This window comes from Phoenix dactylifera, chromosome 17 (genome assembly GCF_009389715.1).
Source record: "Phoenix dactylifera cultivar Barhee BC4 chromosome 17, palm_55x_up_171113_PBpolish2nd_filt_p, whole genome shotgun sequence".
Taxonomy (NCBI): domain Eukaryota; kingdom Viridiplantae; phylum Streptophyta; class Magnoliopsida; order Arecales; family Arecaceae; genus Phoenix; species Phoenix dactylifera.
The window spans coordinates 11,026,515-11,054,192 of NC_052408.1; the positions used below are offsets into that span (position 1 = coordinate 11,026,515).

At 36.9% G+C, this 27,678-nt stretch overlaps 2 protein-coding genes and 1 long non-coding RNA gene across 6 annotated transcripts; 2 read left to right on the plus strand and 1 right to left on the minus strand.

The window, feature by feature from the left end:
* Positions 1–983: 983 nt before the first annotated feature.
* LOC103721878 (serine/threonine-protein kinase 19 homolog) lies at positions 984–13,064 on the plus strand. Of its 3 annotated transcripts, XM_008812252.4 has the most exons (8): positions 987–1,289; positions 3,377–3,450; positions 5,274–5,354; positions 5,919–6,011; positions 7,736–7,855; positions 8,563–8,634; positions 11,379–11,456; positions 12,354–13,064. In XM_008812252.4, the coding sequence occupies exons 1-8, from the start codon at positions 1,193–1,195 to the stop codon at positions 12,543–12,545; spliced, it is 807 nt and encodes a 268-aa protein (XP_008810474.1). In that variant the 5' UTR covers positions 987–1,192; the 3' UTR covers positions 12,546–13,064. The 3 variants fall into 3 exon arrangements, with proteins under 3 accessions (XP_008810481.1, XP_008810474.1, XP_008810489.1); XM_008812259.3 differs by lacking the exon at positions 5,919–6,011 and having other exon boundaries at positions 984–1,289; XM_008812267.4 differs by lacking the exon at positions 7,736–7,855.
* A 1,183-nt stretch (positions 13,065–14,247) lies between these two features.
* Positions 14,248–18,858, minus strand: LOC103721897. Its single transcript, XR_606369.3, has 2 exons — positions 16,327–18,858; positions 14,248–16,225 (listed from the first exon to the last, which is right to left on the minus strand). It is a non-coding gene; the product is annotated as an uncharacterized LOC103721897 (long non-coding RNA).
* Positions 18,859–21,865: 3,007 nt separating this feature from the next.
* On the plus strand, positions 21,866–24,530 carry LOC103721902 (protein CUP-SHAPED COTYLEDON 3). Of its 2 annotated transcripts, XM_039115014.1 has the most exons (4): positions 21,873–22,188; positions 22,311–22,442; positions 23,444–23,708; positions 23,918–24,530. In XM_039115014.1, the coding sequence occupies exons 2-4, from the start codon at positions 22,397–22,399 to the stop codon at positions 23,967–23,969; spliced, it is 363 nt and encodes a 120-aa protein (XP_038970942.1). In that variant the 5' UTR covers positions 21,873–22,188; positions 22,311–22,396; the 3' UTR covers positions 23,970–24,530. The 2 variants fall into 2 exon arrangements, with proteins under 2 accessions (XP_008810507.2, XP_038970942.1); XM_008812285.4 differs by having other exon boundaries at positions 21,866–22,442.
* The last annotated feature ends 3,148 nt before the right edge of the window (positions 24,531–27,678 follow it).

Below are 27,678 nucleotides of genomic sequence, written 5' to 3' on the forward strand. Positions count from 1 at the left end.
TCCATTGTGGACTACTTTGAAAATCTTTTGTGGATGCAACCGTTCTTTATTTTTTTTACTTTATGTTGTTTGCTTGATGTTGATGTAGCTGATTGTTGCTCATGCTAGAATATGATGAATAGTCGTTTCACCAAAAAAAATAAAATTTATAAATATTAAAAGCTAAACTTTAGTACTGACACTATAATGTTGAGGCGCAATACTGATGCATAATTTAAATTCCAACGAAGAACTTTAATTAATTTTTCTACCAATTTTATGCAAATAAAATTTTAATAAAAGGCATGAGAGTAACTACCTTCCAAATCTTTTTTTTTTTTTACTTTTGTAATGGAACTCCTATCATGTACTTTATTTTTCTTCTCAATGGTATTTCAAAGTCACATGCATTGCATATACACAATACTAATTCTATACCAAATGACATCAGCAACTACTTATGAAAAACATGCAAGAGCTATAGGTAGTGTAAATTTTATAATATAACTTGCCAGCAATTTTTTTTAGTCATACCAATTTTTTATGAAGCTAAAAAACTTACACGCAAGTTAAGTTTGAAGTAAGTTTGCCCTATTAATTTTTTTAACACCATTTCTATGCCAATCATGCTTCTATAAAGCCCATGTAATCTTGGATTTAGAATATAGAATGTAATTTAAGATTTAATAAGATGGTGTTCCGCAAAAGTATAAGACATGAATTGGATCATGTGCTAACAAATTACTATCTACAAAATGGGTATGGACAAGAAATAGGCTGTACTTGGTGAAATCTTTTTGTGCTCTTTTTTTTGGGCATGGGCTATTCTATATCTATTTTGGAATAGTTTTATGCACATGCTTTATATTAATTTCACCTATCGAACTATTGGTCTATCATATTATATTAATGCTGATATAAAACATTTAAAATATAAATTAATAATACATGAACTATGATATTACATAACGGTATTGATTATTACAACAATCACCTGGACGCGCGAGCTGCGTCCATGCGGTGTGTGCCTGCGATTGGCGGTTTGTGCCTGCGTGGCCGTCCATGCGGTGCACGCAATAATTTTTCAATTTTTGGAGGTCCCTCGCCCTTTTCTCCGCTCCTCTCCCGGCGTTCTCCGTAAAGTCTAGGGTTTCGATAACCGGGCGAGCCAGGGCTCCTTCTTCCTCCGAAACGTTCTTCTTCCTAACGGGTAATGGCGGCGGAATCATCTCGATCGTTCGGGAAGAAGCGCGTCCGGGACGAGGAGAGCATTCTGGATAAGGGAGATGCCGATAGAACCCTAGGGCTAGGTGACCCTCTCCATCTCCGGTCTATCCTTTCTTTCCTTTTCTAAATCTTTTTTGTGGTTGTCTTTTCTTGATTTTGATCGTTTATAAAAAAACACAAATATCCGCCATAAGATAGTGTCGATTGAGAGGAGAAGAATCTAATCTATTGTTAACTTAGAAATATTACGAACGAGATGAATTCGCTTTTAATTCTTTTCGACTGAACTGTGGTCTGTGTGGTCCTAGCCCTACTCTAGATCTCAGGTTTCCCTAATTATGAGCCTTTAGGTTTTATGATTGATTTCAACAGCAGTTTAGCACGTCATGTTTGTAATCTCTTATGCTTAATTGTTAATGTGAATTAGATGGCAGAGCCGATTCTACCTTGTTGATGCTATTAATGTACGCCTGTTGGAAAGGCAACGATTGCTTAGATTCTAACAAAGTCAAAGATCATGCCTTCCAGCCCCTAAGCAACAATTACATGCTGTGTGAAAGATGGGCAGGTATGCGTATGTTGAGGTGATGGAAGAAATAGAGGATAAGAGTGGGAAGATTCTTGCAGTATGCTGGTTCTTTGCATCATTTCCTTGCATAGAAGTTTCACAGAAAAATAGGAGATGATGGAGGGCCTTATGATAGACAGAGTAAGAGGAGATGGAGGAGAGAATAAGGAAGAGGGGATAAAGGAAGGTCAAACAAGAATAACAAGAAAGAGATGAGGAGAGGACTAGAGATGAAGTAGCAAGAAATAAGGAATAAAAGAGGACAATTGGGAGGAAACAATTTGATCCTCTTCTATTGTTATATTTGTCATTGTAGTTTGGGGGAGAGCCGTGGGTGTTAGCATAAAAGTGAAAGAAGAGAGTTGGGCAGGGTTTGGATGAGGAGGTCTTGATCATTAATCACTTTAGCATGCCTTTAGATCCGTATTTAAATTATTTTGCTAGATTGCAGACGTCAATTAAGAAGCCTCATTAATGATGTTTGCTTCACATTTCCACTTCAACATTGCATTTGCTAATTTATCATTTTATATCTCTTGAATTTCGCTAGTACCCCCAACTTTATCATACCTTGAAATTTCAACAACTTGGACTTTCATCTAAAAACTTTTATTCATTTTTAATTTCTTAATCCCTCAACACGTTCATCTTAACATCTTCGTTTCTGTTATGTTTCTTTTTTAATTTATAAAATTATTTATTTGTCCTAATGTTTCTGGTCATCGAACCATCTATATTGCTGTCTTATATGGTTTCATCCATAGACTCTCTCTAGTATTTTTATGAATAAAAGTAAGTACAGGTAGTCATAGCTTCATTTCTAGCCTATCTTTCATCTACATTACATTTAATATTTGCTTTCGTTCAATTTATTTCTATTTTTTCTCTTCCAATGTTTTCTTCCAGAACTCCAGTTTGACATTAACATAGTCCAATCTGCAATCACAACTATTAAGTTATATATGTGTAATTCTCTTATTATTTAGGGTTTATAAAATAATTCCTGAGATGTCCATTGTACATGCAATACACAAGTCTTGGACTATTGGGAATGTGAACTCTTGGTTTCTTAGGGAAAGAAAATCTGAAATCAATCATTCCCAAGAGCGGGGACTCCTAAATGCCAAGAGAGCAGCATCTCAAAGCCATCTTTATCTACATTAGTTTTACTTGATGAAAAAAATAAAATATTGAGAAAGTAAGAATATCAGGTGCTTATCCATAGAAATCGGCATCTGAACTTTTTTTATCTCATTTAAATTGTCAACTAAATAAAAGAATCACAGGTGCCCACCATTCCTCTCATAGGCATTCCATGTACCAATATGTAATTTTACATAATAACCCGAATAAGCATGCCATCTGGTACATTGCTGTGAATTTATTTTCATGTTTTGTTGCATGTTTCCAGTTGCATGTGTTTGCATGTCTGTGGGTATGCATGTGCTTGCACACATGAACAGGTGTGTGAGAATGACTGGTAATAATTTATCATGAAGATGGAGTGTCTGTTATTTCTGTCTAGTTACAAAATACTTGTTATACAATGCTTCATTTGCAGAATTAGTTGGATCTTACTTTCCTACAACTATATAACTGCAGAGAATAATCTGACATTTAGTGATACGTTGATAGCTCTACAAATGATGCGTGCACAGTTTCCAAATATCGAGAAGGTATATACCTTAATTCTTTAACAGTCTAGTCAACTTTACCAAATTTCAACCAAGAGGTGAAGATATATTGAAAACATGAATGTTTTTGACGAGGGTGTTCAGAGCATGTTCTGATAACAGTATCATGCATCAGCATGTTCTGTGTGTCGACCCACCAATATCCTTCCAAGCATAATGAGCAAATTAAGGAGAATGAACCCCAGTTGGAAGAACAAGTTTCTTGCTGTGGAACTGACTTAATTTAATGATTGCATCTCAGTTTTAGGAGTTGATCACATAATTGACCATGTAAAATGGCATACAAGTAGCTGCAGTTAACTCATCAGATTCTATAGGACTTTGTATGGTAATTCTATCCTTGATAAGGGAACTCTTATGAGTTGCAAAAAAGAAGCGAGCATAAGGCATTTTTCTTTTTGAAATGGATATGACCCAATCTCGCTTTTTTGCATGTGCTATTTCTAGTATATATGGATAATGATACTGAAAGAATTTTTTGTAGATCAAATTACTTCTACCTACTATATAGTTTAAACTATCAAGAACTACTGGTCTTTTAATTGTGTTCTAAAAGAAACTTTCTTAATTGGAATATGAGCTTTGGTGGGAGAAAAATGTAATAAAAATTCAAATAATACACTTTTAAGTTTCTTCCTCCATTGAAAAGATCTATCGAGCTAAATTTTGAAGTTATATTATGTATTTTGGGCTTGCCTGGAATAGGAGGGCTGGTTTGGTTTTCCTGAAGGTGAAAAGGCATTGGAATTCTTCTCTTCTTCAGTAAGCAAATTCTCAGGGATACAACGGTTTTAAGGACTTAGCACATGAATATTTAACTGAGGACGCATTAGTTGTAGGGTTTCACCAACATTATGTACTGGGTTAATGGGTAATGAAGGGTGAAGGTATCATGCAGCACTGATGATGCTAATGCTAGTAGAGGCAAGATGCAATGTCACCATGTTTGCAGCTCTGTGTATTGTTTATTTGATTGGCTTACTAGCATGGTATTAAGGGATGCTTTATTTGTACACAACTTTCTTTCTTTCTTCTGTCTGTATAGTTCTATTTTTTTAGTTTGCTTGGCTTTTCTATATAAACTATCAAATATATCAAGAGAAAAAACAATTAGTTTATCGGTTTATTAGAAAGCTTATTGTACATACTGCTTTTTAGTCATGGCTTAGGTGAAACATGTTGGAAAGAGCATATTTGTTATTTGCAACAAAACCTTTTCTTGCAGAAACTTGAGTTGGTATCCTGAACAGGTGTAGCATAGATCAGTGCCAGTTTTGGTCAATAGCAGAAGAATGACAAATATAACCCTAAAACTCTACATCCGCTGTGACCACATGCAATGATTTGTCTTGGTGGAACAATCTGCGGGATATTGGGACGGGGACTGTCCCCGGGATAGACCGTCCCACCATTGTCTCAGTATCCCGTTTAGCATGTCCCGAGACATTTGCCATCCCAAGTGTTGGGATGGGGTGGGCCGTGGCATCTCCCATTCTATGGAAAAAGCAAGGAGAACCCCTCTCCATGGGATTTGAATCATTGACTTCATGTTTCCTACAGAAGGTTGAGTTTTTGTGCTCAATCCTTGTTGTTAGGATGTATCGAGATGAAAGTTTGCTTCTTTGCTAGAAATTCTGGTCCCTAAATTGGTATTATTCAATATTCTGATTCTTGTTTGGATTGCATATTGGCAAACATGGAAAGCTAGACTTGCATGTGTATAAATTACTTTGTGCGATTATCTTTTGGTTCCTTGTTTTTAGCATTTTGATGTGAATGCCACATAAATTTTTATGTACTTGCAGGTTGCCATGCAGCCTTTCATCTTACGTTCACAGTTGTATAGTAGTGTAAAGGACAGGACACAAGTGGATAGAGACCTGGAGGTTGGTTTTCGAACTTTTATTATTTTATAAACTTAGAATCTCCTAGGTTTCCTGATAACTACTTGCCTTTGATGTAGTTTCCCCCACAATTTTCCTGATTTTGTTGTTAGTTTGATCAATACCATCTGATGCTTGTGCCTGCTCAGTCCTGCTTTACCAGCTGCTAAACTTCCCGATGCATGCTTGGTATTCTGTAATTTATTTTGGCAAATCTAGCTCTCAAATAGATGCAATTGGGTTTAAACTATTTTTGTGATCATTGATTTGTGTGGAAGAGAACTTTGAAGCAAACTTCCCTTTTTTCTCACTTTATTTGTTGGTTTTGCAGCAACTGTGTGAAAACATAATTCGATTTGTAATCTGTCATTGAACTATGGTCCTTCATGAGGTGGCCTTATAAATTGAATTCCGGTCAATTATTACAATTATTGTCGTTCATCATGTTTTGAGATTTAAAAATCTTCTGATATTTATAAAGTGAACTCTTATGCATTTTCTGAATTAGTCTTATGTATTTTCCATCGACTGAATCTTAACATGAAACATTTTCTTTTTTCCTTATAGTCGTTGAAGAAGGAGAAAGTCTTGCGCTTATTCAAACTAAATACTGGCCAAGATGACCATGCGATAATGTTTTTAGATGATTACCTCAAACAGGTCCTTCCTGCCTGCTTTCTCACTAAAATTTGGTTTGTGATTCATATAATGATCTTTTCCAGCTATGGCCATGATCAATAGTATTTCTTAAACTCTCCATGGAAGAAAGGAGATTTGTGTATATGATATTATGAGAAGCCTAGAAGAGATAGCTGGATTGTGTAGCCCAGACAATCAAAATTAATGCTTAGACCTCCAACTTCGGAAAATTGTTGTCCATTTCAAAATTGTTTATGCGCATAAAGATGTGGATTTATCTCAACAAAACACGAACTTATCTTTTATGCTTACAAAAGATGATTTTTCTTCTCTTTATAAGGATCTCTATTCGTATGTCATGAATGCTCCCAAATGATGCAAAAGGGCATGCTCAACATAACTAAAGAATACAGATAGTTCCAAGATATGATTGCCATTCAGTCTTTTTAATCTGCTTATTGATTTCTGTCAAGTGCATAGATTTTGAGTGCAATTCTTCGCTCGTTATAGTCAAGTGTATTTGTCAAGGTGGTCCATGGAATAATTGAAACCGATGCTTGTCATGGTTGATTAAATTATGATACAGATATTGGGTGCTCTATTGGTTAATATGTTGTAAATTGGTGTAAGTATACCATAAGAAGCATATGTTGTCTCTTTCTAGCTATAGAATCATAGAAGCATAGAAGCATTATATGGAAACATACTTCTCTCTTTAAATTGAAACCATATGTTGTCTTTTCCAACCTATTTCAAAACTTTGAATTTTGTATTCACCAACCTTCAAACTCCTAAGATACACTTGAAGAGTGACTTTTACCAACTTAAGCTTTTTACTTCTGCACCGATCTTTTCTTATTACATATTCAACTGCGTGTCAACCAATGAAAATATTTCCTTTCATTCTAGTGAGTGAATGATCTCATTGTTGCTAAAATCTTATGATTCATGATTTGAATGATTCATGATTTGAATCTCACGATTCACGATATGAATCTTACGATCCGAATCAAAAAAGGCCCTAAATGATCCAGATCCCATCCTTGGATCAAGCTTAGTTTAGGATCACAAGATTTAGATCCATATGATGGACTATATGTTCCTTTGGATCACAGGATCCAATTTGATAAAGTTATTTATATATCAAATCACATATAGGTTCTTTTTCTATGATTTATTTGACTAGTTCGTTCTTAAATTGCTTATTACTAATATATCTCAAATAGTAAAATTTAGCAATTCTGTTATTGGAGTTCATAGAGTTAAAAATAAGATGCAAGATTTTGTATTTTGACAGTCACATGTTAAAGTCTTTTCCTTGCTTATTCTAAAGCATTCTACATAAAATGATAATTAAACTCATAAGGTGTATACAAATATCATGAATAATCGAACAGAATATTTGTCTCATTAGAAACACTATATATGGGCCTAAATTTGGTGAATACCGCTCTTGTTTTATGTATGCTTTTTATTCCTCATTCATCCACTTTATAGTTGACTTGTATTTCAATTTTCACATTTCTTTTATATTTAAGAATATTTGAAAGAAATAAGAAAAAAATCGTAGGATCTATGATCTGATTCACGGTCTGATCTGATCTAGCCCCCTCTATGATTTACATCTTCATCCTGATATAAACAACATTAAAGGATTTTACCTTTATCTGCCAAATGTTATGTTATGTTTTAGTAATTTAGGGCTTCATGATCGCTTGCTTTGATTGTTTAGTGTGCATGTATAGGTGGCAATTGCTGTGAAGAGGTTAGAGATAAAAAATCAACAAGATTTGGAAGTTTTTGAGTGGTTCAAGAAATATGTTATTGAGACAAAATTGGATGTTAGCATAGACCACCAGGAGTTGGTAAGTCATTTACATTCAATGGTGTAAAATTTTAGCCTGTGCATACTTCATCTTCTCATGGTTTTCGGTTGCCCTTCATAGGCTTCTATTGGTTTCTTTAAAGTTGCAAAACTGTTCAAGTTCATATTATGTCTAATGATGTCTATTATATACATGTAGATAAGTTACATTGTATGTCTGATCTGTTATATGCACACTGTACATTGTTAGATAATCTTCTACCTGACTAATCTCCATAGGTTAGTCTTCATAATATTCATTTTTCATATAACATTGTGAAAAATCCCATTTATTCCACGTAATAATAAAATAAAACTACTTGACCCGGTGGTAGACCCAGGTGTAACAACTTCATTTTTCATATCATATCTATAGGTCACTAAGGTGGTTGACAAAATCTGCTCAGTCCTTCCCTAGACCTTCTCAACTTATAGACTAAGAGTTGTATTGCATAATTGACCACAACTTTGGTGATTATATATATTTGCTCAACATGATTGGTATTGCTGTGATGTCATCTTTTCTTATACTAGTTTCCAAATGTTATGAACTTGTCCCACAATTTAGCTTGATATTAACCTATATATAGTCTTTAAATTTGGGAATTTGGGAAATAACTGAATACTTTTGTCATCTTTTGATAATGATCTTCGCATTTACTGCATATTGTTTCCTTTACAGTTTTGGTACTCTTTGCTGCATTGCAGTGCGCACTCTTATCTTGTGGAGCTGAAGTGAAAGACAAACATGTTACGTTTTTAATTAGTGCTGGTCTCCTTGTAAGTAAAACCTTTATGTTTAATTTTTCAATTGAAGAAAGATATAATCCTGTTATGTTTCAGTAATGTGTACCGACCAAGATTACACTGATGCCTAATGTTCACCATATCACATTGAGGTATTATCTGCTGAATCAGTTAATTCCTAATTGGATGTATTTAGGAAAAGGAAAACAAGTTTAAACAGAGCTAAATTTGAGGAGAACGGATGCAAAGAAATGGTAGGAAAGACCATTGGAGCACATTGTGGTTTAAACTTGATTATTTATGAATAGTACTAACTACTAACTATCATACCTTCAGAAGTTTGCTAGAGTTTTGTTCTTGTTACGTATGGATTAATGTGAAGTTAGACTCTTTTCCTCCATGTATATAATAGATGACATAAATTCACAAGGGATACATTAAATTAGCGTGTGCAGGGACAAAAGGGTGTGGAGTAAGGTAAAGTATGCATTTTAAGAATAAACATGTAGATTCATTTGAAAGCTTGTTGATGATAATTAATGCAAACCCTTTTTTCAACTAATCTCATTGCAAATTGCAAAACAGAATTTAAAAGGAGATTGGAGGACTACCTTACACCCCCCCCCCCCCCCCCCCCCAACCACAAAAAAAAGGGGGGGGGGGGGCGCGGAAACAAAATGAACTATTATGTTCCCCTTGGAGACAATTTCACAACTAAATCAGAATCAAAGTTAGAGATAACTAAGAGAAAGAAGAAAAAAGAAAAAACTAAAAAATGAATAAAAGAAAAAATAGCAAATCTTCTACTAGAATGAATTGGAGAAAAATGTAGAAAATATGATTATCTTCACAAGACTTAGCTATTCTCTTGCGTTCTCCTGATCACTTGGATGATTTTCTTTGTAATTTGTCCATGTGATTTTGGATCATATCACTACCCAAAAGATTGGGAATAATAGAATATCATGAAGAGAAGGGGAAAAAATTAAAGAAAATTGGAAGATTAGTACCAGGTAAACCAAGGTTCGTGGAACCAACATCAGGGGTTGTACCAGTTAGTGATCGGTTCAAGGTGTATTGGAACTAGGAAGAGGGAGGAGAGAGAGGAAAAAAAGAGATAGGGGGCGAAACTGTTGTGGTTGTCATCGTCTTTGGGAGAGAGAGACTAGGAGAAAAGGAGAGGGCGAGGAAGTTGTGGGGGCATTATCATCTTCAGAGAGAGACAGAGAGAGAGAAAGAGAGATGGAGGAAAGAGAGAGAGAGAGAGGAATGAGAGAGGGGAAAATTACCAAGGTCATTGTCTTCAGTAGGGAGATTGAGAGAGCGGAAAGAGAGAGAGAGTGCGAAGCACATACCTGTGGTCATCATTGGAGGTGGCGGTGATGGCGGGTAGCATCAAAATCCTAACCCTAGCTGAACTGCCCGAATTGTCCTAAATCAAGCAAAACCAGATAGATCAATTCAGTTCAGTTCTACTCGATTCAGGTTAGTTCAGGCTGGTTCGAGGCCGTTTCTGAACTGAACCTGCGTCTTGACTCGATTTCCTACCGGAATAGATTGGTATGTCTTGAACCGAATGGTTTGGATCGAGACAGTGACCTTGAGTTAAACCTTTTCTCTCATTGTCCCACCATGTCTCTTAAAGAGAACTTGTATTTGGACTGCTTTCACAATTTGAAACAGATTTTCAATCTTTCCTCTTTTCCTGATTCAAAAGAGATTTTGGATTATACACATGGCATTGAAATCTGATTCTTTTTTTTATAGAATGCTCACAGAGGCTTGTAAAATACATGGTAAGATATGATCCACATCCAAAAAAATCAGCGATAGATCTTGTCAAGCAATCCATGCTGATGGTGAGATGTTTAATAATTGATGAGATGAAGAGTAGGTGGGTGATGTTATAGAAGAAAGAAAGAATAAGGAGATCTAAGATAATAGAAGGTGGCTATGACTTTACCATGCATGGATGGTCACAAACGTGTATTTGAAATCCACACACCAAACATCATTAATAAAGAGGAGTTGCAGGAGTATTGGGAGCACCGACGAATGATTTGAAGGAGTAGAACATCAATGCCAATGAAGAAAGAATAAGGGAGAAGATATAGCAGGAGTCGTCCAGTGAAAGGGAGGGATCCAATTCATACATAATGTAATTCTTGATTCCTTTGAAATTATGAACTGATAAAAACAAAGAGAAAGAAACAGCAGTCCAAACCATGTGTTGCTGGCTTGTTGCTTACATGATGTTTGATGTTGGGGAAGGGAGAGGCAGGTGTTAAGCTGGGTAATTATTACTTGAGGTTTCTTTTTTTGGATATTAAAATTAAAAAAATCCTTATTAAAGACCTTATACATGGAATACTGTAGCTCTAAGCAAGCTTAAATCAACTGTACCTATCAGAAGCCCAGCTGTTCCTAATGGTTTAGTCAGTTGACTGCGCTGGCTATTCCTGCATCACCTTCATTTACATTGGCTTAGATATTCTTAAGCGTCAAACTTATTCTTACCAGTACAGCTTCAGAGAGAACAATGCTGTATAAGATGCTAATGTGAATGTTATTCATATGTTCTTTAAGCGACACTTGGCATTGCTTTGTATTATCATGCTTGAGTTTCTTGTATTTATCATTAACAGCTGATTTCATATCAAAATTTGAATGCAAACATCTGAATCAAATCAAAACCACATTTTTATCTGCTCTAAATTTATCACAATTTGTTATTTAGTTATGGCCTTCTCTGATATATATTTTTAACTTTGCTGTAGAATCGCCAGTTGATTGATCCGAATATGTACTGGTTCACAATTCCAAATATTGGGTCAATATTGAAGGGTCTCTCACAAGTATGTGCTTCTAGACTGCAAGAAATTTACTCTGAGATTTGATATTTTTCATATGTTGTTTTAGTCTGGAAGTCACATCATTGAGAATTGATATATTGCCACTCAGATAGTTATTCATTTTCCATATCTTTAAACCATCAAAGAAAGATCCATATGCAGTGATATCCCCCATTCATATGTGCCATTTTACCTTTGCTGTTTCATGCAAGGTTTTGTAACTTGTTTCTTCACGCATCTGCAAACTTCCCCCACCCCAACCCCAAAAAAGAAATGAAAAGAAGAAAAAGAGAGAAGAACCACACACCTAAAACCCCCTGTCTAGTCACCGCTCAGTCCACTGGTCCTATGTGGAAGTTGGTGATCATTTGGATGATACTAACGTACCAATCTCCAACTGCCACAGATGAACTGAGTAATGGCTGAAATGGCCAATGGGTGATCTGTAGCAGTACTCATGAATTTGTTTTGTCTTGGTTGCAGCTCTTGACTGTTCTTTATTTGGTCCATGATTGTGTGTGTGTGTGTGTGTGTGTTTTTTTGGAGAACTCTCTTGGCTTTTTTAAGCAATAACCTTCATTTTTTGTTTATCTTATTTGCATGTGACATTTTTGAGGAAAACAAACTATTTTCATGAATCATGTGTAATTTTACATAATTTTTTCCTCATGGTAACATAATTAGCAATGTGGTGCTTATTAGCCCGGATATATATATATATATATATATATATATATATATATATATATATATATATATATATATATATATATATATATATATATATTTATTTATTTATTTATTTATTTACGCGTGCGCGCGCACACACATATATCATATGTTGAATGGTTTTCTCTCTGCATTATAGTTAATCATGAAATGTTTTACTTTATCATTTAGGGAAGAAAGGAGCTCCTCTCATTCTTAAATCGTAGAAAATTCAAAGAGATGCTGCTTGCTCCTTTGGAGAAGAAACAGTTGCGCTTTTCACCTCTTGATATGCGGTTCCATCTTCGAGATCTTATTGGGTCTGGTCACCTGAAAACAGTTCGAACCCCAACTGGGTTACTTGTCCGAGTCTCAAAAGATTAAGACACAGGTGCTTTCAGTTTCACTTTATTTAGGCTATGATTATGAGCTCTACGCTATTTGTCTGAAATAAAGTGGTTCCTGTATGTTTGAGATCCAAGTATACCTGCATTTGAGATATGTATGGTCTAAGTTGGATAATTTGTTATTCTTCTGGGGAAAAAGAATCATGTGTTAACAAGGCACCATATCACTGACCACCGGAGAGCGGAGCCTTCATTCATTTTTCTCCTGTTTCAAGTCTGTCAGGTATCTAGATAATTGACAGAGCAAGGATTCTCAAATTGTTTCATTCATTGATCTTAGTTATTGCTTTGGCTGGTTAGCTGAGGGAACTACCTTTGTTAGATTTGCTGCTTAATAGTTTCTCTTATTTTCCATTTGCCTATAGTGCTCTGTATTTAAGCATTAGAATAATTGTTACTGTTAATATATATTTTAGCTGGATTCATGACTGGTTCTAGGTGATGTGTCTTTTAGCATAATCATTTGTCTATGATTGGTCATATATCCGGTTACTTTCTAATATTTGCACCAGACAATCTTTCTTCTGGCTGTTGATTGGTCTTACTCATCTGTGACGTATGGCAACAATGTGATTTAATAATATTTACCATCTTGAAGCAAGGTTCTAGACTGTTATTGCCTCGTTGGCTGACATGTTAGGCCTGAGACATGATATATTTTATTATTGATACTTTACTAGACTGGTGTTCTAAATTGGTTCGATACATTATAGATAATTTTAATTTAATCAAATAAAAATGTGAAAAAAATCATACGATTATAATAATTTCTTTATTGGACAAAGACTTAAAATGGTTTCATATGATTTTGTTTATTAACTTTCCAGTGGCTTGATCATATTCATTGTATAAATCAACGTAACAGTAAATGGAATTCTGTTGTTGGTGCATAGTAAGGATCACGAGCCATCAAACTTGATCAATTATGAGGGCCATCAAACTTGATCAATTTTGAAAGCCATGTCAGCGATAAAATGTGTGAGTAGTGTCAGCTTGAAATTTACATTCTTAAGATTACATGGTGATGATGGAGATATGGGTTCATGAGGAGGTTCTTCTATGTTCCAGAACATGTCATAATTACATTTTCTGTTGATTTTTTTACCATTCACATTCTCCTAGTGCCCCCTGTGCATGAACTTCTATTTAATGTGCAACTGATTGTCAACTAAGAAAATTGAGACAATCTGCTTAAAGAAGTTTCTCAACTGAAGTTATTGTCACTTTTTTGTTTGTGGAAATTGAGATCATATGCAAGTCAAATTTTGACTCTTGCTGGCACAATCTTGAACCTGCGAATTAGAATTGTTCTGAGTCTTTGCTAGACTTTTTTTTTATTAATGTTATCAAGATGAGAGAATCAAGATGGACATCATATGATTTGTGGATGTTATGAGGCCCTATTGGAGTGTTTAGGTTGCAAAATTTTAAATTTTCAAGATGATCTCAACCACAAGGGGCAACTAGAAAAAGACATGCCAGTATCTCCATTATGTTACTATCATGGGAGGATTTCTTGGCAAATGTAATAGAATTTTGATCCTTGCGTAGAGTACTGAGGCACCCTTAGAATCTATCCTACTTGGTGGAGAATAAGGCACAACCTCTGAATGAAGGTCATTAGAAGGGTTAGGGACTATTATGTTTGGTTGGAATGTGCTTAATAGATCACTAAGAAATTGAAATCAGCTAGCACACGGCGTTATATTGTCTGGTCTTGCAGAAACTCATTAAATTCAATCCAATATCTGGTTACCTGTATCTGGACAACCCGAAATATAATTGCAGATGACAATACCAAAGGTCTTTGGTGTTGAAGTAGTGCTGGACCAACAGTCTTATCTGCTTAACTTGTGGGACACCGAAGGATACAAATGATCACTCTTATCTGCTTTGGGGTTCTAGGTTTGCAAGCCTCTCAGAAAAATAAAACCCTCTGAAGCGAGGGTGGAAATGCATGTTTTTTTTTCACGCAAGTATATATTCCTGAAATAGAGTCGTAAGGTCAGGATTCTGGGGAAACACCGAAGAAGGGCAAAGATTTGTGAAATAAAAATTAACAAAAAATAAAGACAGACTTCTTATTTTATCATTTTTAATATTTATTTCGAAAAAATAAAAATGAAAGGCATCTCCATAGATAAAAAAAATATAGAATTCTGTTTTTTTCTTCTTATTTTTAGAACAGAACGTATTTTTTATTGATATAACCATTTGACCGTATGATATATACAAAATAAATCAATCATCCATGATCAAGTGAAAATTTAAATTTTATCCAAAAAAAAAATTCATTCATGCAAATTCTAAAAGTAAAAAAATTATCAAGAAGATAGAAAAAAAATCAAGATACTACAAAAAAGAAATGGCGACAAAGGAATGATTAAAAAAAAAAATTGAAAAATTATCAACAAACAGAGTAGAAGGGTTCTTGAATTTAACATGGAGCAATTAGATTAGTGATCCACATAAGATCTTCAAAATATTATCAATAAACAGAGATTTCAGCCACAGGAACCAGCACTCAATGTGCTGCACCTGCAGCAACTAGCTAAATGATTCGCGTAAGATCTTCATAATATTGTCAAGAAACAGAGCAGAAGGTTCTTGGAGGACGGATCTCTCCTTGAGCTTACCTCAGTCACAGGAACTAGCGCTCAACCTACCACACGTACAGCTTCGTAAAGTGGAGACCTTAGGTTCGACGCGCGGCCGGAGGCGCCCCACGTCTTCTGTCATGAGCGCAACCGGGGAGATGCGCGGCCAAAGTCGAAGGTGCCCCACGTCTTGTGTCAGGAGAAGGCAGAGAGAGAGAGGGACGGATGGAGAGGGATCCGTAGTATAGTTTTGTCCGACGATCCTATATATACCATCGACAAAAGGACGATCCTATTATATACCATCAAAAAAGATCAAAGGGATCACCTTGTGCGCGCGCGAGCCAAACCCGTGGCCATGGCCTCGGTGAAGCAGCATCCCATTGGCTCAAAAGCACGCTCCTCTCATGCATATTCAACCCGTGCTCCTCTCTTTCGGCCAAGCTCTCGCCGCTGCATCTCTCGTAGACTCACCTTGGGGCTTTGTCTCGGCGCACTCTGCAACCGCGGTTGGGCCACAACCGACTCCATCGGTGTTATGTAGCTTGGCACCGCCGTTGGGTGGTGGTGGTAGGCGAGGGAGCTCTTCTGCTGCTCCCTTCCGCAGCGAGGACTTGCAGAGGCCACAACTCGGTGGGCGATGACATCACAGGAGTGGTGGGGGCGGTGAAAAGGGGAGGACCCCGAGGCCTCTGCTCTCCTCCCGATCGAGAACACTTCTTCCTCCATCATAGATTCATAGGGATAAATTCCTATATATGGGGTCTCTAGAACTTCCGAATGGGCCGGAAATAGGCTCGGAGCAAGGCAAAAGTGCAAAACAAATCAATCGGGGCTCAAATTTTGATACAGAGAGGAAATATAATGCTGAAAGCAACGAGTAAGAGACGAGGCACATGAGAGGGCTCGCTCTCGTTTCAAAGCAGGCTCCTTTCTCCTCTGCACCATAGCTTGGATCTCCTCGATGCTCTGTGGCCGATCATCTTAAACGTCCACAAAGCTACTCCTTTCTCTCGACTGTCAGGTATCTCCCAACACTCGAAAGCATCTTGCTTGGAAACTATGAGTCAAAAGTATAAGTAGTCTTACCCCAAAACGCAAACAAGGATGAGGAAATTTTTTTTATCCTGTTCTACGGCCTATATATGTAAGAGTAATTACCACCATGGATCTTCTCGATGCCAGCTTCTGGAGGTATCTGGAGTCCCGAATGGAGGTGTCGCAGCTAAAGGGAGGACTTGTTGCTGCTGCGTCCGGCTGCCTCCTGGGCGAGCCGGTCCACAGGGTCTCTCACCCAGGCCTGGATCCTAGCCAGGGCGTACTTGCGTCCTACTTCCGCATGTTGTGTCCCTTCACCAGTGCCTGCAGCTTCACCAACCTTTCTCAAAGCCCTTAATAAGCACTCTCCTTGCTTCCCTCCCCATTCTACCCCAACATAAAGAATATTAAAGAGATCGAATCTTTCACCAAGAAAACGATGTAGGAGGGTACCGAGTATCCTTCAAAAGTTGTTTGGATGACGATGGTCGCATAGTCCTCCCAGTTTGGTTTCATTCATTTGAGGACTTGGTTCCATGCATGGTGAGGCATACTCTCTCTCTCTCTCTCTCTCTCTCTCTCTCTCTCTCTCTCTCTCTTAGCTTCTTTGTCTTTGGTTCCTCTTTTCTTGTAGCAGAGAAATTCTAGTTACATGAGATGGCAATCACCTGGGGTCATGCGGTTTTATATTTCCTTGATACTAGAAGTTTTCACCTTATACAAATTGTGCCACGGGTGCTTCGGTCCTTAAAAAATCAGAGGGACACCGCATGGCAGGCATACGACATAATTCCGGTAAATCAAGTAACTTGAGAAACTCAATTAATTTTTTTTTAAACTTGCGAGGATCTAACCGGAACTCAGGCAATAGTCGAGAAGGTGAAAATATGTATATAATAATATTTTTTTTTTTTTTAATAATGCACAAGCAGGATTAGAGTTTTCTTCATATTGTTGGGCATAGATGGACCACGTCCATGAGCCCGTGACTTGATTCTTGTGACTCGTGAGCCCGGAGACTGCAACTTAGTGCAGGATATTACATTCTTGTACTTATTTTAGATTGCTAATCTTGGATTTATTCGATTCTCCCAGTTCATTAAATATTAAATATCATCTTTGTAAACTGAGCTCGCATCTCCAGTGTCGGCTCTTCTTTGCAGATTTGATCTGGACTCGGTACAGCTTTTGAAGAATTAAATCCGATATTGTCGTAAAATCCTTAGTTTTGTCGCTTTCCAGAAGTTCAATAAAATATGTTATTAATTCTTTTTTTCTTTTTTAATATTTCACCATCGCGTTCCTCTCACCTTTTCCTCTTTGTTTTTTCTTCTCCTTTGAAATATGAACTAATAAAAGTTGTGACCTAATAATGCGCCTACCGTGAGGACCGTACGGACATATATTTAATTCTATATTAATTATTTACCAAAGAAATTTTAAACATTTTTATAAAAGTAAGAAATTTAAATAATATATTCTAACTAGTTATTTTGAGTAGATCCTGAATTGTAGCAAATAGTAACAAAACGAACTCATCCTATAGCTTATATAGACTATAAAATACTGCAGTATAGATTAATGAAAGCCGGCTATAAATTTATCATGATATTTATGATTAAATTTAAATAAATTAAATTTTTTAACCTTACCCGTATTTTTAACTCATGGACGCGGTTGAGGCGATGACGCTGACTCGCCATTTGCCTTGTCTATCTGGTGGGATCGACCCGTGACCTCAACCCGTGGACCCCCATTTCCTGATTGGTGAGCCAAGGGCTCGACGTGTCCAATCCCGTGCGTTCCCTTCAACTGTGTACTTACCTTCATGGTGGCACAGAACATCTAAAATTATTGGTGATGGGTCCCATCTTCCATGCTTCCCTCTCAAGAATTGGGTCGGTGTCCGTCCCAAGCAATGCTTGTAGACAACCATTTCCCACCTTCCCAAGCCATCAGAGCAGTCTCCCAGTGCTAAATACAACCCTAACTGGCCAGAGGAGCTTCTTTTTTATTATTATTATTTTAAAATATGTTTTCTGGTATCGCAACGAATCGCCATCTTGGAGAATGACATGACGATAGACTGTGACCATTCAATTAGAATATCCTGTCCTCTTGAATGGTTTTTTGTGAGGAAGGGCGTACGTAGCAGGTTTTTATGTGTTTCTTACGGTCCAAATATAACAAATGCCGTCACTGTTTACCAAGATCTCACTTGATCACGGAATTTTTCTGGATATGAGCTTTAGGGGGTGGGGTACGCATGGCTAGCCATAGTGTGCCATTGGAAGTTCGGAATCAAATCGATCCAAAAGTTTCATCATTTGATTCGTTGTCTGTTATTTTAGGTTGGACTCTATACCACTGATTGCTAAACCTGCCAACTACTTTTAGTTTTCTGAAAATATCTTGATCCTTTTGTCCTTTAAAATGATTATTTCTTATTGCTTGAGTTGTTGTTATTATGCAATAGTTTTCACATCTAAGCTAATGTTCGGGCCCTTGTTTCCCACGGAATGCCCAGGCTAGAAGAAAAGAGAGGTTCTACGTACGTATTGCAGCATTCATCCGGATATCTAACAAGTAGAGACGTTCAGAGACGGTTGGGCCATCCAAATCAGTGCATATATTGGATGAAAATATCCTTAGGCAGATAAACACTTACAAGACAGTAGGCCCCTTAATTGAACTAAACTATCCAATCAATGCATGTAATTTGGAACGTTTTAAGATGATTGATAAGCATGAATGGATATATATATATATATATATATATATATATATATATATATATATATATATATATATATATATATATATATATATAGAGAGAGAGAGAGAGAGAGAGAGAGAGAGAGAGTTCAGATCTCTATCATGCATGTTTTGCATTGCAACCATACAGCCTTTGATGGCCAGCATGTTATCCAATTGTGAAGATGGACGACTGCTAAACGAGATGTAACAGGTCATACAGAGTTGCATTCATGTATGGTCCATCAATTTTGGATGTTTGATAACTATTTGTCTCCATGATTGAATAATATAGCGGCCGTCCAGAAGTGTACATCTCTTTGCGATATGCAGACGTTTCCCGTATCCCACGGGAGAAGAGGATGGCCTTTGAGTGGGAAGTGCAACATTGGATATTTATTGGAGAGAAACAGTGGGAATTGTTGAAGATGGATATTTAGTTATGATAAATGCTCCAATCAATAGAATAGTAAAATAGTGCCATGTTCGTTTTTTTTTCCCGGAATCACTGATATAAAATAATCTTTTCGCTTTCCAAAAGAGAGCTACCGGGAGGCTACATATTATTTATGACGAGCACTCATGACGCAAAGAAAGGGGGTCCAGAAAGTGTTAATTACGTATTTATTAATACGCAGCTGCTATTGTTGCTGTTGTTAATTAATGAAAGGCTATGTTAATAGAGACGAAGGCTGCCACTTTTAAAGAGTGAAAGGGGGTCCAGACGCCCTGGTTATACGTTGTTTGGGCCATGCAAACACTCAATTAACAAATAAGAAAAAAAAAGGAGATATGGTTTGTTTGTTTGTTTATTATCAACAAAGAAAAAAAAAAGGAGATATGGTTTATTTGCTTTAGCTGTGATCGATGTTTTGGATCAAATACTAGAAATGCTTCTGAGGAATAAAATTCGCTACTCATTAGTAGATGATCATACGGATTTTGCCCCACCGATATGCCTCTGATCATGAACAAGTTGGTAGATTTGAATTTATCCCCCCTTTTTTTTGGGAAATCCATGCCAATTATTAGGCTGTTTCAAGCAATGCATGTCCGACAGAGATACAAAAGATATTGCTTGGTTCTTCCATAGCAGCATGGATGCTTGACATATTAATAATTTAGATATGATATATCTTTCTCAGATTTTTGTGTTCGAAGAGAAGAAGTTGCCTATACAATGATTATAATGTTGAATTATATATATATGATGGTATGATGCTGGCAGTGGAATGTGAATTCAAACAAGTTGACCTCAAAGCCATCGAACAGGGTGCATGTAGACCACCGCCACGTACGTCGAGAAGTTCTTCTTCTTCTTCCATCTAGCTTTTGCTCCTATATATTTTCATGCAATGATTGGAAAAATCAGTAGAAGTTGCAGAATGATGGCTTTGATTGTGGAGGGTGATGGTTGCTGGAAGAAAGGAGAGGATGGAGCCGTCACTCTTCGTGCAAGAGGAGCGATGGAGTTCCCAATCTTGGACGTACGTGAATCATTGCAATGTTTTCTGGCCTCGTGGATGATGTGCTACTTCTACCTACAACTTCTCCACGAGACCGGATTGGCCCCTGTGGGGTGCTACTGGCTCGGCCAAGGACTTGCCATCAAGCATGGGTTATTGTTGTATTTTGCTCCTCACAATCATTGAGATCGGTCACCTTTCAAGGTTGCCGTGTACCGGGAGCCCTGATCACCGGACGTTCCTTGTCGAAGCTGCAGGTGATACGACAGAGGTATACCCATATTTACCAGGACCTGCAATTAATTAGGTGCAACTTAGTGTGAGCTAATTCTTTTCTTATTCTTATTCTTTTTCTTTTTCTTTTTCTTTTGTGATGTTAATTAAGGAGGCAAATTGCCACCAGAAGTACTGTTAGCTAATTCATCAGTTATGCTTGTGTGTTACATGGATACTTTAATTTAGAGTTGTTTTCCATGAGTGCAATCAACATTGCATGCATCTCACCGCCAACCTGAGAACATAAAAACTACCAAATGTCTCCTGAAAAAATATTTCTCTCCCTATATATATACATACATCTTTTAGGGGCAATGTTTGTGTAGAATCAAATTCTGCACAGGTTATACCTTTCTTTTCTTTTCTTTTCCCTTTGGAACTGCATCCAATGATTGTTTTTGTGGATCGAATGCATCCAATGATTCTCGATCGATATGTCCGCTGAGCTTATGTTTAATTAGTGTGATTCACTTATTCTGGACATTTCACAGTAGTCTCATCCTCTATTATTTATGATGCTTATAATATATGTCTCAGGGCCGCATTCGTCATATCTTTTTCCGCATATTCTCTACGTTATCAAGAGGGTATTCATGCACATGTTGACAGTAGAATTGATGGCCTCGGTTTTATTTCATTAATTAATTCTCTCTTACCTTAGGCAGGAAGAAAGCTGATCGCCAATTAAACTACAGTGAAAAGGCTAATTATAAAGCATCCTTTCTTTCCATGAAGCTTTGCTTGTCTCTTCTAAGATACTACGAAAAAACAAAAAGGTATGAACCCTCCTCTGCACCTTAACTAATTAACACAAGACGACAGAATTTGACACAATAAAAAAGTAGAGAAATAATTAACAAGGGAAGGAAAATCCTTTCCTCAGAGAGTTATATATATGCTATTTCATCTGGTAAGAGAACAACCATCCATTTTCTTTCATGAGATACGTTCATATTCTACAGTAATCCCCCAAAGGAGAACATTGCACGATTGTGGCTGTGTCCTGCCCACGTCTACATCTCAAAAATTTGATCCAATCACTATTTTTTTCTTTTTTGCTCGTAAGTATTATTTCTTGGAGCCTATATATTTGTCAGAATATCTAAGCTAACAACCTTAAATGCCTTGTTTTTTCCCCCCTTGTAACCTTTACATGACACATCAGGATGGGGTTATCCACATAATTTCCCTGAGGAGATTTCTTGTGACCACGGGCTTTCTTAAGTTCTTGCTGCACAAGCATGAGGCCCGCAGCATCTTCCCAGAGATTACGACCGGTACGCACGCTTTCTTCCCCGAGATGACGGGGATAATAATATAAACAGTGACGGCAGTTTTCATGACCAAACTAGATCAAATTTCGATGGCCTCCCCTCTATATATTTATAATTAAGTATCCATACCTCAACTACAAGGGTTTAAGCGGCCATTCTCAGAGTTCTTCCAGCCAGAAACCATCTGCAAGATATCTTTGCACCAACTCTCCTAAGTACGCCTTTGTCATCCTCCCCCCTCTCTCTATCTCTCTCGCCTTCTTCTTCCTCTTCCTCTTCTTCTTCTTCTTGTTAGAAGATATGGGTCTAAGGGACATAGAGTCCACTCTCCCACCAGGGTTTAGGTTCTACCCAAGTGATGAGGAGCTGGTCTGCCACTATCTCTACAAAAAGGTGGCCAATGAAAGAGTCTCTGGAGGAACCATGGTGGAGGTGGATTTGCATACTCGCGAGCCATGGGAGCTTCCAGGTGGATAGTCTTCCCATATCCTACAACTGTTTTAATTTTAATATGTGCCTCAGTTTTTCGTTCTATTCTTATCATTCTTATCAGAATTTCTCATTTTAAATACGACTCCAGCATAAGGTTCTCTAGAACTTGTAGCCTTAGCGTCTTGCACTTCAGCAAACAAGAACAAACTTAATTTGCAAGGAAAAGAGTGCAGGAATGCGGGTTCTTAGAAACGGACCTATACTTGCATGATTTCTCTGACTCTAAAAGGCCTGTGTAATTTTTTTTCCCCCGTTATATCACCCTTCTCATGGAAGAGAATTTAGACAACTATAGTATAGGACCTCCCCCTCCCTTTTTTTAGCAGAACAGTGGCTCCACCGCGCATTTTATTGAGAAATGAAATGAGTAACGATTGGAGGACTGTTCTCATGCACAGATCAAAGCAATTTTCCTCCGCAATATACAATTACTGTAGTCGTTAGGAATTTGTAGATAGGGATAACTGGTTCAAGTGTACAGGCCTTGGAAATTATTGCACGACTAGGTGTAAGTCCCCTATAATCCTATAAACATATCAATAGTTTTTTTTTTTCTGTGTGCTCTGCAAATAGTAATCTAGCTTGGGGAACCTGTTTACAGATGCGTAAGAGATATTATCTGATTTTTCTATGCGAACAACATGCAGGGTACACTTTCTATATATGTGAACTTGTTTGATAGAATATAATTAAACTTCAACTGCGTGATTAAGTCATAGCTTCTCTCGAATATATCAACAAGAGTAATATATTGGTTTCCTACAGTGCAAAGTTTTGTCACCTCTTCACAGCAATCCTATTTAGTCTAATTATAAGGTATCACGTGATTAATAACACTGTTGTACTGTACGCACGAACGTCGACCAGATGTAGCTTGCATTTGAATTGGATTTACTGGTTTAAATTACTGAAGGTAGGCATCATATTATATGAGTCTCCTGCAAAAATCTGATTAAATCCACCTTTGCATGGCTGCAGAGGTGGCTAAGCTAAGTGCAAATGAGTGGTACTTTTTCAGCTTCCGTGACCGTAAGTATGCCACTGGCTCGCGCTCAAATCGGGCAACAAAGTCCGGATATTGGAAGGCAACCGGGAAGGATCGCACAGTCTATGACCCTACAACCCATGCAGTTGTGGGGATGAGGAAGACGCTGGTCTTCTATCGTGGAAGAGCTCCAAATGGGATGAAGACCAGTTGGGTCATGCACGAGTTCCGGCTAGAAAATCCACACACACCCCAAAGGTATTATTATCAGACGTCCTTTCATTGTTGTGGGTTCTTCGTGCTTCTCTGAGCTTCATTCGCTGATTTGCATCTAGGAGCCTGCATTTGCTTCCCCTTTCAAAGAAGATAACTCTTAGTTAAACTTATTGTTTCAGTGGCAAGTTTTTGTTTTCACAATGCAGCGTCTGTGCTCATTTAGTAGTTTCTGGATGTTTTTCGTGTTACAGGAAGACTGGGTTCTGTGCAGAGTTTTTCACAAGAAGCAAGGGGACTCGGTGAACTGCAGCCTGGGGAATGATCAGCAAAACAACATTGGGTGGTCCTCATCACATTTGGAGTCATCCCCTCTGAATGACCATGCCATGCCAGATGGGTGCAATGAGCAGATGGGCTCATCATTCCCTACTGTCCCATATCAGGAGGGCAACAGCTCAAACACCTTCCTTAATTTGGCAGTATTGCACTACAACTTCCTTGGTTTCCCACAGGAGGTGGACAGCACAACCATGATGGGAATGGACTCAGGAGGCGGTGACGATGATTTTGGGCTGATGCTAGATGTGGGCATGGATGACCATGACCTAGTGGAGGGAGAAACGGCAAATACGGGAAGTATGAAGTTCCAAGGAGGCAAAGACCAGCTTTTCTTCTAGGTTCTACAAATATTGGCATGTCTATTGATTTGGATTGAAGAGTGACAAGCATGTCCTTGTATAGATGCTGTGATTGTTGATTTGAAACGTTCGTGCTATTAGTTGTAGATAACACACTAGATATTGTGAAAATTCCGAGTAGTACAATTATTTTGAATAATAATAAATTATTATTTTCACATTGCTATGGCTTTGTTTCCTTTCATTTTTTCTTTTCTTTTTTTTTACAAAAAAAACCCCTCTCACTAATCAACATAATACTAGAGCTGGAGAAATGGTATCCATAAGTAGATTAGCGTAAAACCTTGCGTATTTGCAGAATTTTCAAAAAAAATGGATCAGAAGAAAAAAAAAATCAATGTACTTTAAAGGGATGTAATTAATGTCTAGTTGCAGGGGAAAGCAAGAACATGTACTGAAACGGCAACGAACACAGGAAATATAATTACAAGAAATCATAAAAAGAATTCATTAATCTCTTGAACAATTAATGAGTATCTAGAGAAATATATGAATTGTTTAATAGTTGAAAATTTTAATGGGTCACCAAGTTTCTCAACGAATTAGAATTTATACCTGTTACAGGAGAAGCAATTATAATAATTCAATGTGCCTATGGACAAAATATATTGTATTGCATGTGCATGGCTTGTGCATCTCCGCATTACACTTGAATATTTTTTTGAGGTTACGTGCGCTACATGCATGCAATAAAATAAAGTTGATTTGATTACCTTAAGATTATAGGATGGAAGTTGGAATCTTTTGTATATGCTCCCTTCTCCCTCCTCTGCATCCTCTCTCCACATATACCTTGCTTATGTACCGCCAAATTATCATAAATAAACTTCTTAAAGCTTCTTTCGTATGTATCGATCCTGGCTCCAAGATGTGTATGACAAGTACCAACTTTTCTCAGGACCACCTTGTTGCAATATTTTTTTTTTCCTCAATGCCTCTCCTCTTATGAGGACCACTTCAGCAACGACGTTTGCATCTGTTACCCCCTATTCTAGTTCCTGTCTGAAATTATTTTGGACTCCTAGTACCCTAAACATATGCAGTACCACACTACTTGGGAGTAATGAGTAGTGTATAATAGGGTCGTGTCCACATTTTCTCTCTCAATTCACAAAGCCTCTCTTCCAAACCTTGCAATGCCAACACTTCTCACCATAACAAGCTCTATTACATAGGCTAGTTTGTATTATATTATTTTAATACTCTAGCTAGACAATTTGTTTTATTTCAGGATAACTTCGTGTTGGCATTTGTTTCCCCATTTCTTCTTCCTTCACCTTTGAGGAAAAAAACAAAAAAAAAATGATATTTTAAGACTTCTACTATACTAAAGACATGCAATAGGACACTAGTTGGGACTGTTGGGTAGTCCACGGATACTCTCTCTCTCTCTCTCTCTCTCTCAATCGTAAATCCTGTTGGAGATTTTAAAGAGAATTTCTTTTGGGAAGTAAAAAAATTGAAGAGTTTTGAAAATTTGAGTTTTTCTCATGCTCTCTGCAAAGCATCTTAAATAAAGGTTATATGGAATGCCCAATTAGCACGGTGGTAAACAACTAAAGAAAACTGATATGCATTTACATATTTCAATTTTAAAACCATAATGCAGCTATTATATGAAAATATTTTTAAATACGTTATATCAAATATTTGAGTTAATACTCCAGCAATAATGTGTACTGTATGTATAATACTGATAGATCTATATATTTACCTTCTTAAGTTATCTTATGAATCATTTTTGGAAAATCTGAAATGTAACTAATAGTTGGCAGCTCTATCTGTTTCTCCCTCTCAATATGCAAAGCCACGTACTGCATGCTCTTCCAAATCTCATATCTCACTATTAATCAGATCTTGTGTCACCCTTAATTGTGACTAGTACGTACCTGTTTGGAGTTCTTTGTTAACTCCTCTCACATCTCACCTCCTCATTTGTAAATATTCTTCTGTAATTTTTTTTCTTTTCTTAATAAATTTTGGAGGCAGTGGCTCACTAATTCCTTCTTCTCTCCTCAAAAAAATATCTCACTATTAAGCCTTTTTACAAAAAGTTCAAGTTCTGTTTTTTTTTCATTAATAAAAAAAATACAGCTTGGCATATAGACCGCTTCGATCGTGAGAGGGTACTGGTCACTCTCTCAATAAGTTTCTTTTACTGTTCTTTTGTTTCTTCTGCAGATTCTGATGCAAGAATGTCGGCAAAACTTTCAAGCTTCAAATCAAATGATGCTTTGGATTCTTTCAAGAACGAACACCGGCCCTTCTTTTGTTTGTGGTCCCTTCTCATGTCGACCCATCTCATTTGAATTTAAAACAAATAATAATAGGATAAAAAGAAAACCGCCGGCTTAGGTGAGTTGATCGCAAAAGAAAACGTACGTGGAGTCTGGGCTTTACGGAAACGAATAGAGAAGTAGAGAAAGGAAATGTGATGCTTTGTCAAGATGATAAAATAGTTGATTTTATCTAAATTTGGATAAAATTTCAATACGTTGTTTCCGACATTAAGAGCTATAGATGGAATAATTTGAATTTTTGAAAAACCTTCTTTATGACTATTTCAAGCATCAATATTTAGTAAGATTCATCTTCTATTTTGTTGTTTGTTGTTGAAATTTGCCTTGTTGGTGATGAATGTTCTTATTGTGGAAGCCAAGATTAAATCTTGTTAATATTTGTGCAGCTTTCAGTTGATCTAGAGAAAATCTATTGTAATGCCATTATTCTAAAAAATAAAATTTTTTGGTTGACCATGTTCTGTAGTTTTTTCTTTCATATAAAAGAAGTTTTTACTTTAAAAAAATTATGCTGCCTCTTGTGTGGATTGCTTGATTATTTTGTTTGTTAATTGCCTGAAGAAATTGTAAAGATTATTGTTGCTTGATGAGTGATATCCCATTTAATTACACAAAGAAAGAAAAAAAAATTACGGCATAATTATTTCTTGATTGCATTTTTTCAACATGAATATACTTTAGGAGTTCATCATCTCAATATTAATTTGTTTCTCCACACTTCCTCTTTCCATCTTTCCAATCTGCTGTTCCTTGCACCGCCACTCTCTGTCTCTCTCTCTCTCTCTCTCTCTCATACACATAAACGCAGTTGAGCAGCTATCAACACTGCCATCAAGTAATTGTGTTCTGATCTAATTTCCAAACTTTTGTAATATAAACTCTTCTTTTTACAAGGTTATGTGATGATATTAGCTATTAAAATATTCTTCCAAATACGCAAAAACCAAGCTGCAGTATCAAAGAACAGTTTAATGTATATATACAGAACTGAAATAAAAGTGGTGTTCCTAATTA

Excerpts from the sequence above, each read along its gene's own strand:
- LOC103721878 (XM_008812252.4), top strand. The coding sequence starts at position 1,193 with ATGGCGGCGGAATCATCTCGATCGTTCGGGAAGAAGCGCGTCCGGGAC. Across the intron at positions 8,635-11,378 it reads TAATTAGTGCTGGTCTCCTT|AATCGCCAGTTGATTGATCC; the intron begins GTAAGTAAAACC and ends ACTTTGCTGTAG. Across the intron at positions 11,457-12,353 it reads TATTGAAGGGTCTCTCACAA|GGAAGAAAGGAGCTCCTCTC; the intron begins GTATGTGCTTCT and ends TTTATCATTTAG.
- LOC103721902 (XM_008812285.4), top strand. The coding sequence starts at position 22,274 with ATGGGTCTAAGGGACATAGAGTCCACTCTCCCACCAGGGTTTAGGTTC. Across the intron at positions 22,443-23,443 it reads CGAGCCATGGGAGCTTCCAG|AGGTGGCTAAGCTAAGTGCA; the intron begins GTGGATAGTCTT and ends GCATGGCTGCAG. Across the intron at positions 23,709-23,917 it reads AATCCACACACACCCCAAAG|GAAGACTGGGTTCTGTGCAG; the intron begins GTATTATTATCA and ends TTCGTGTTACAG.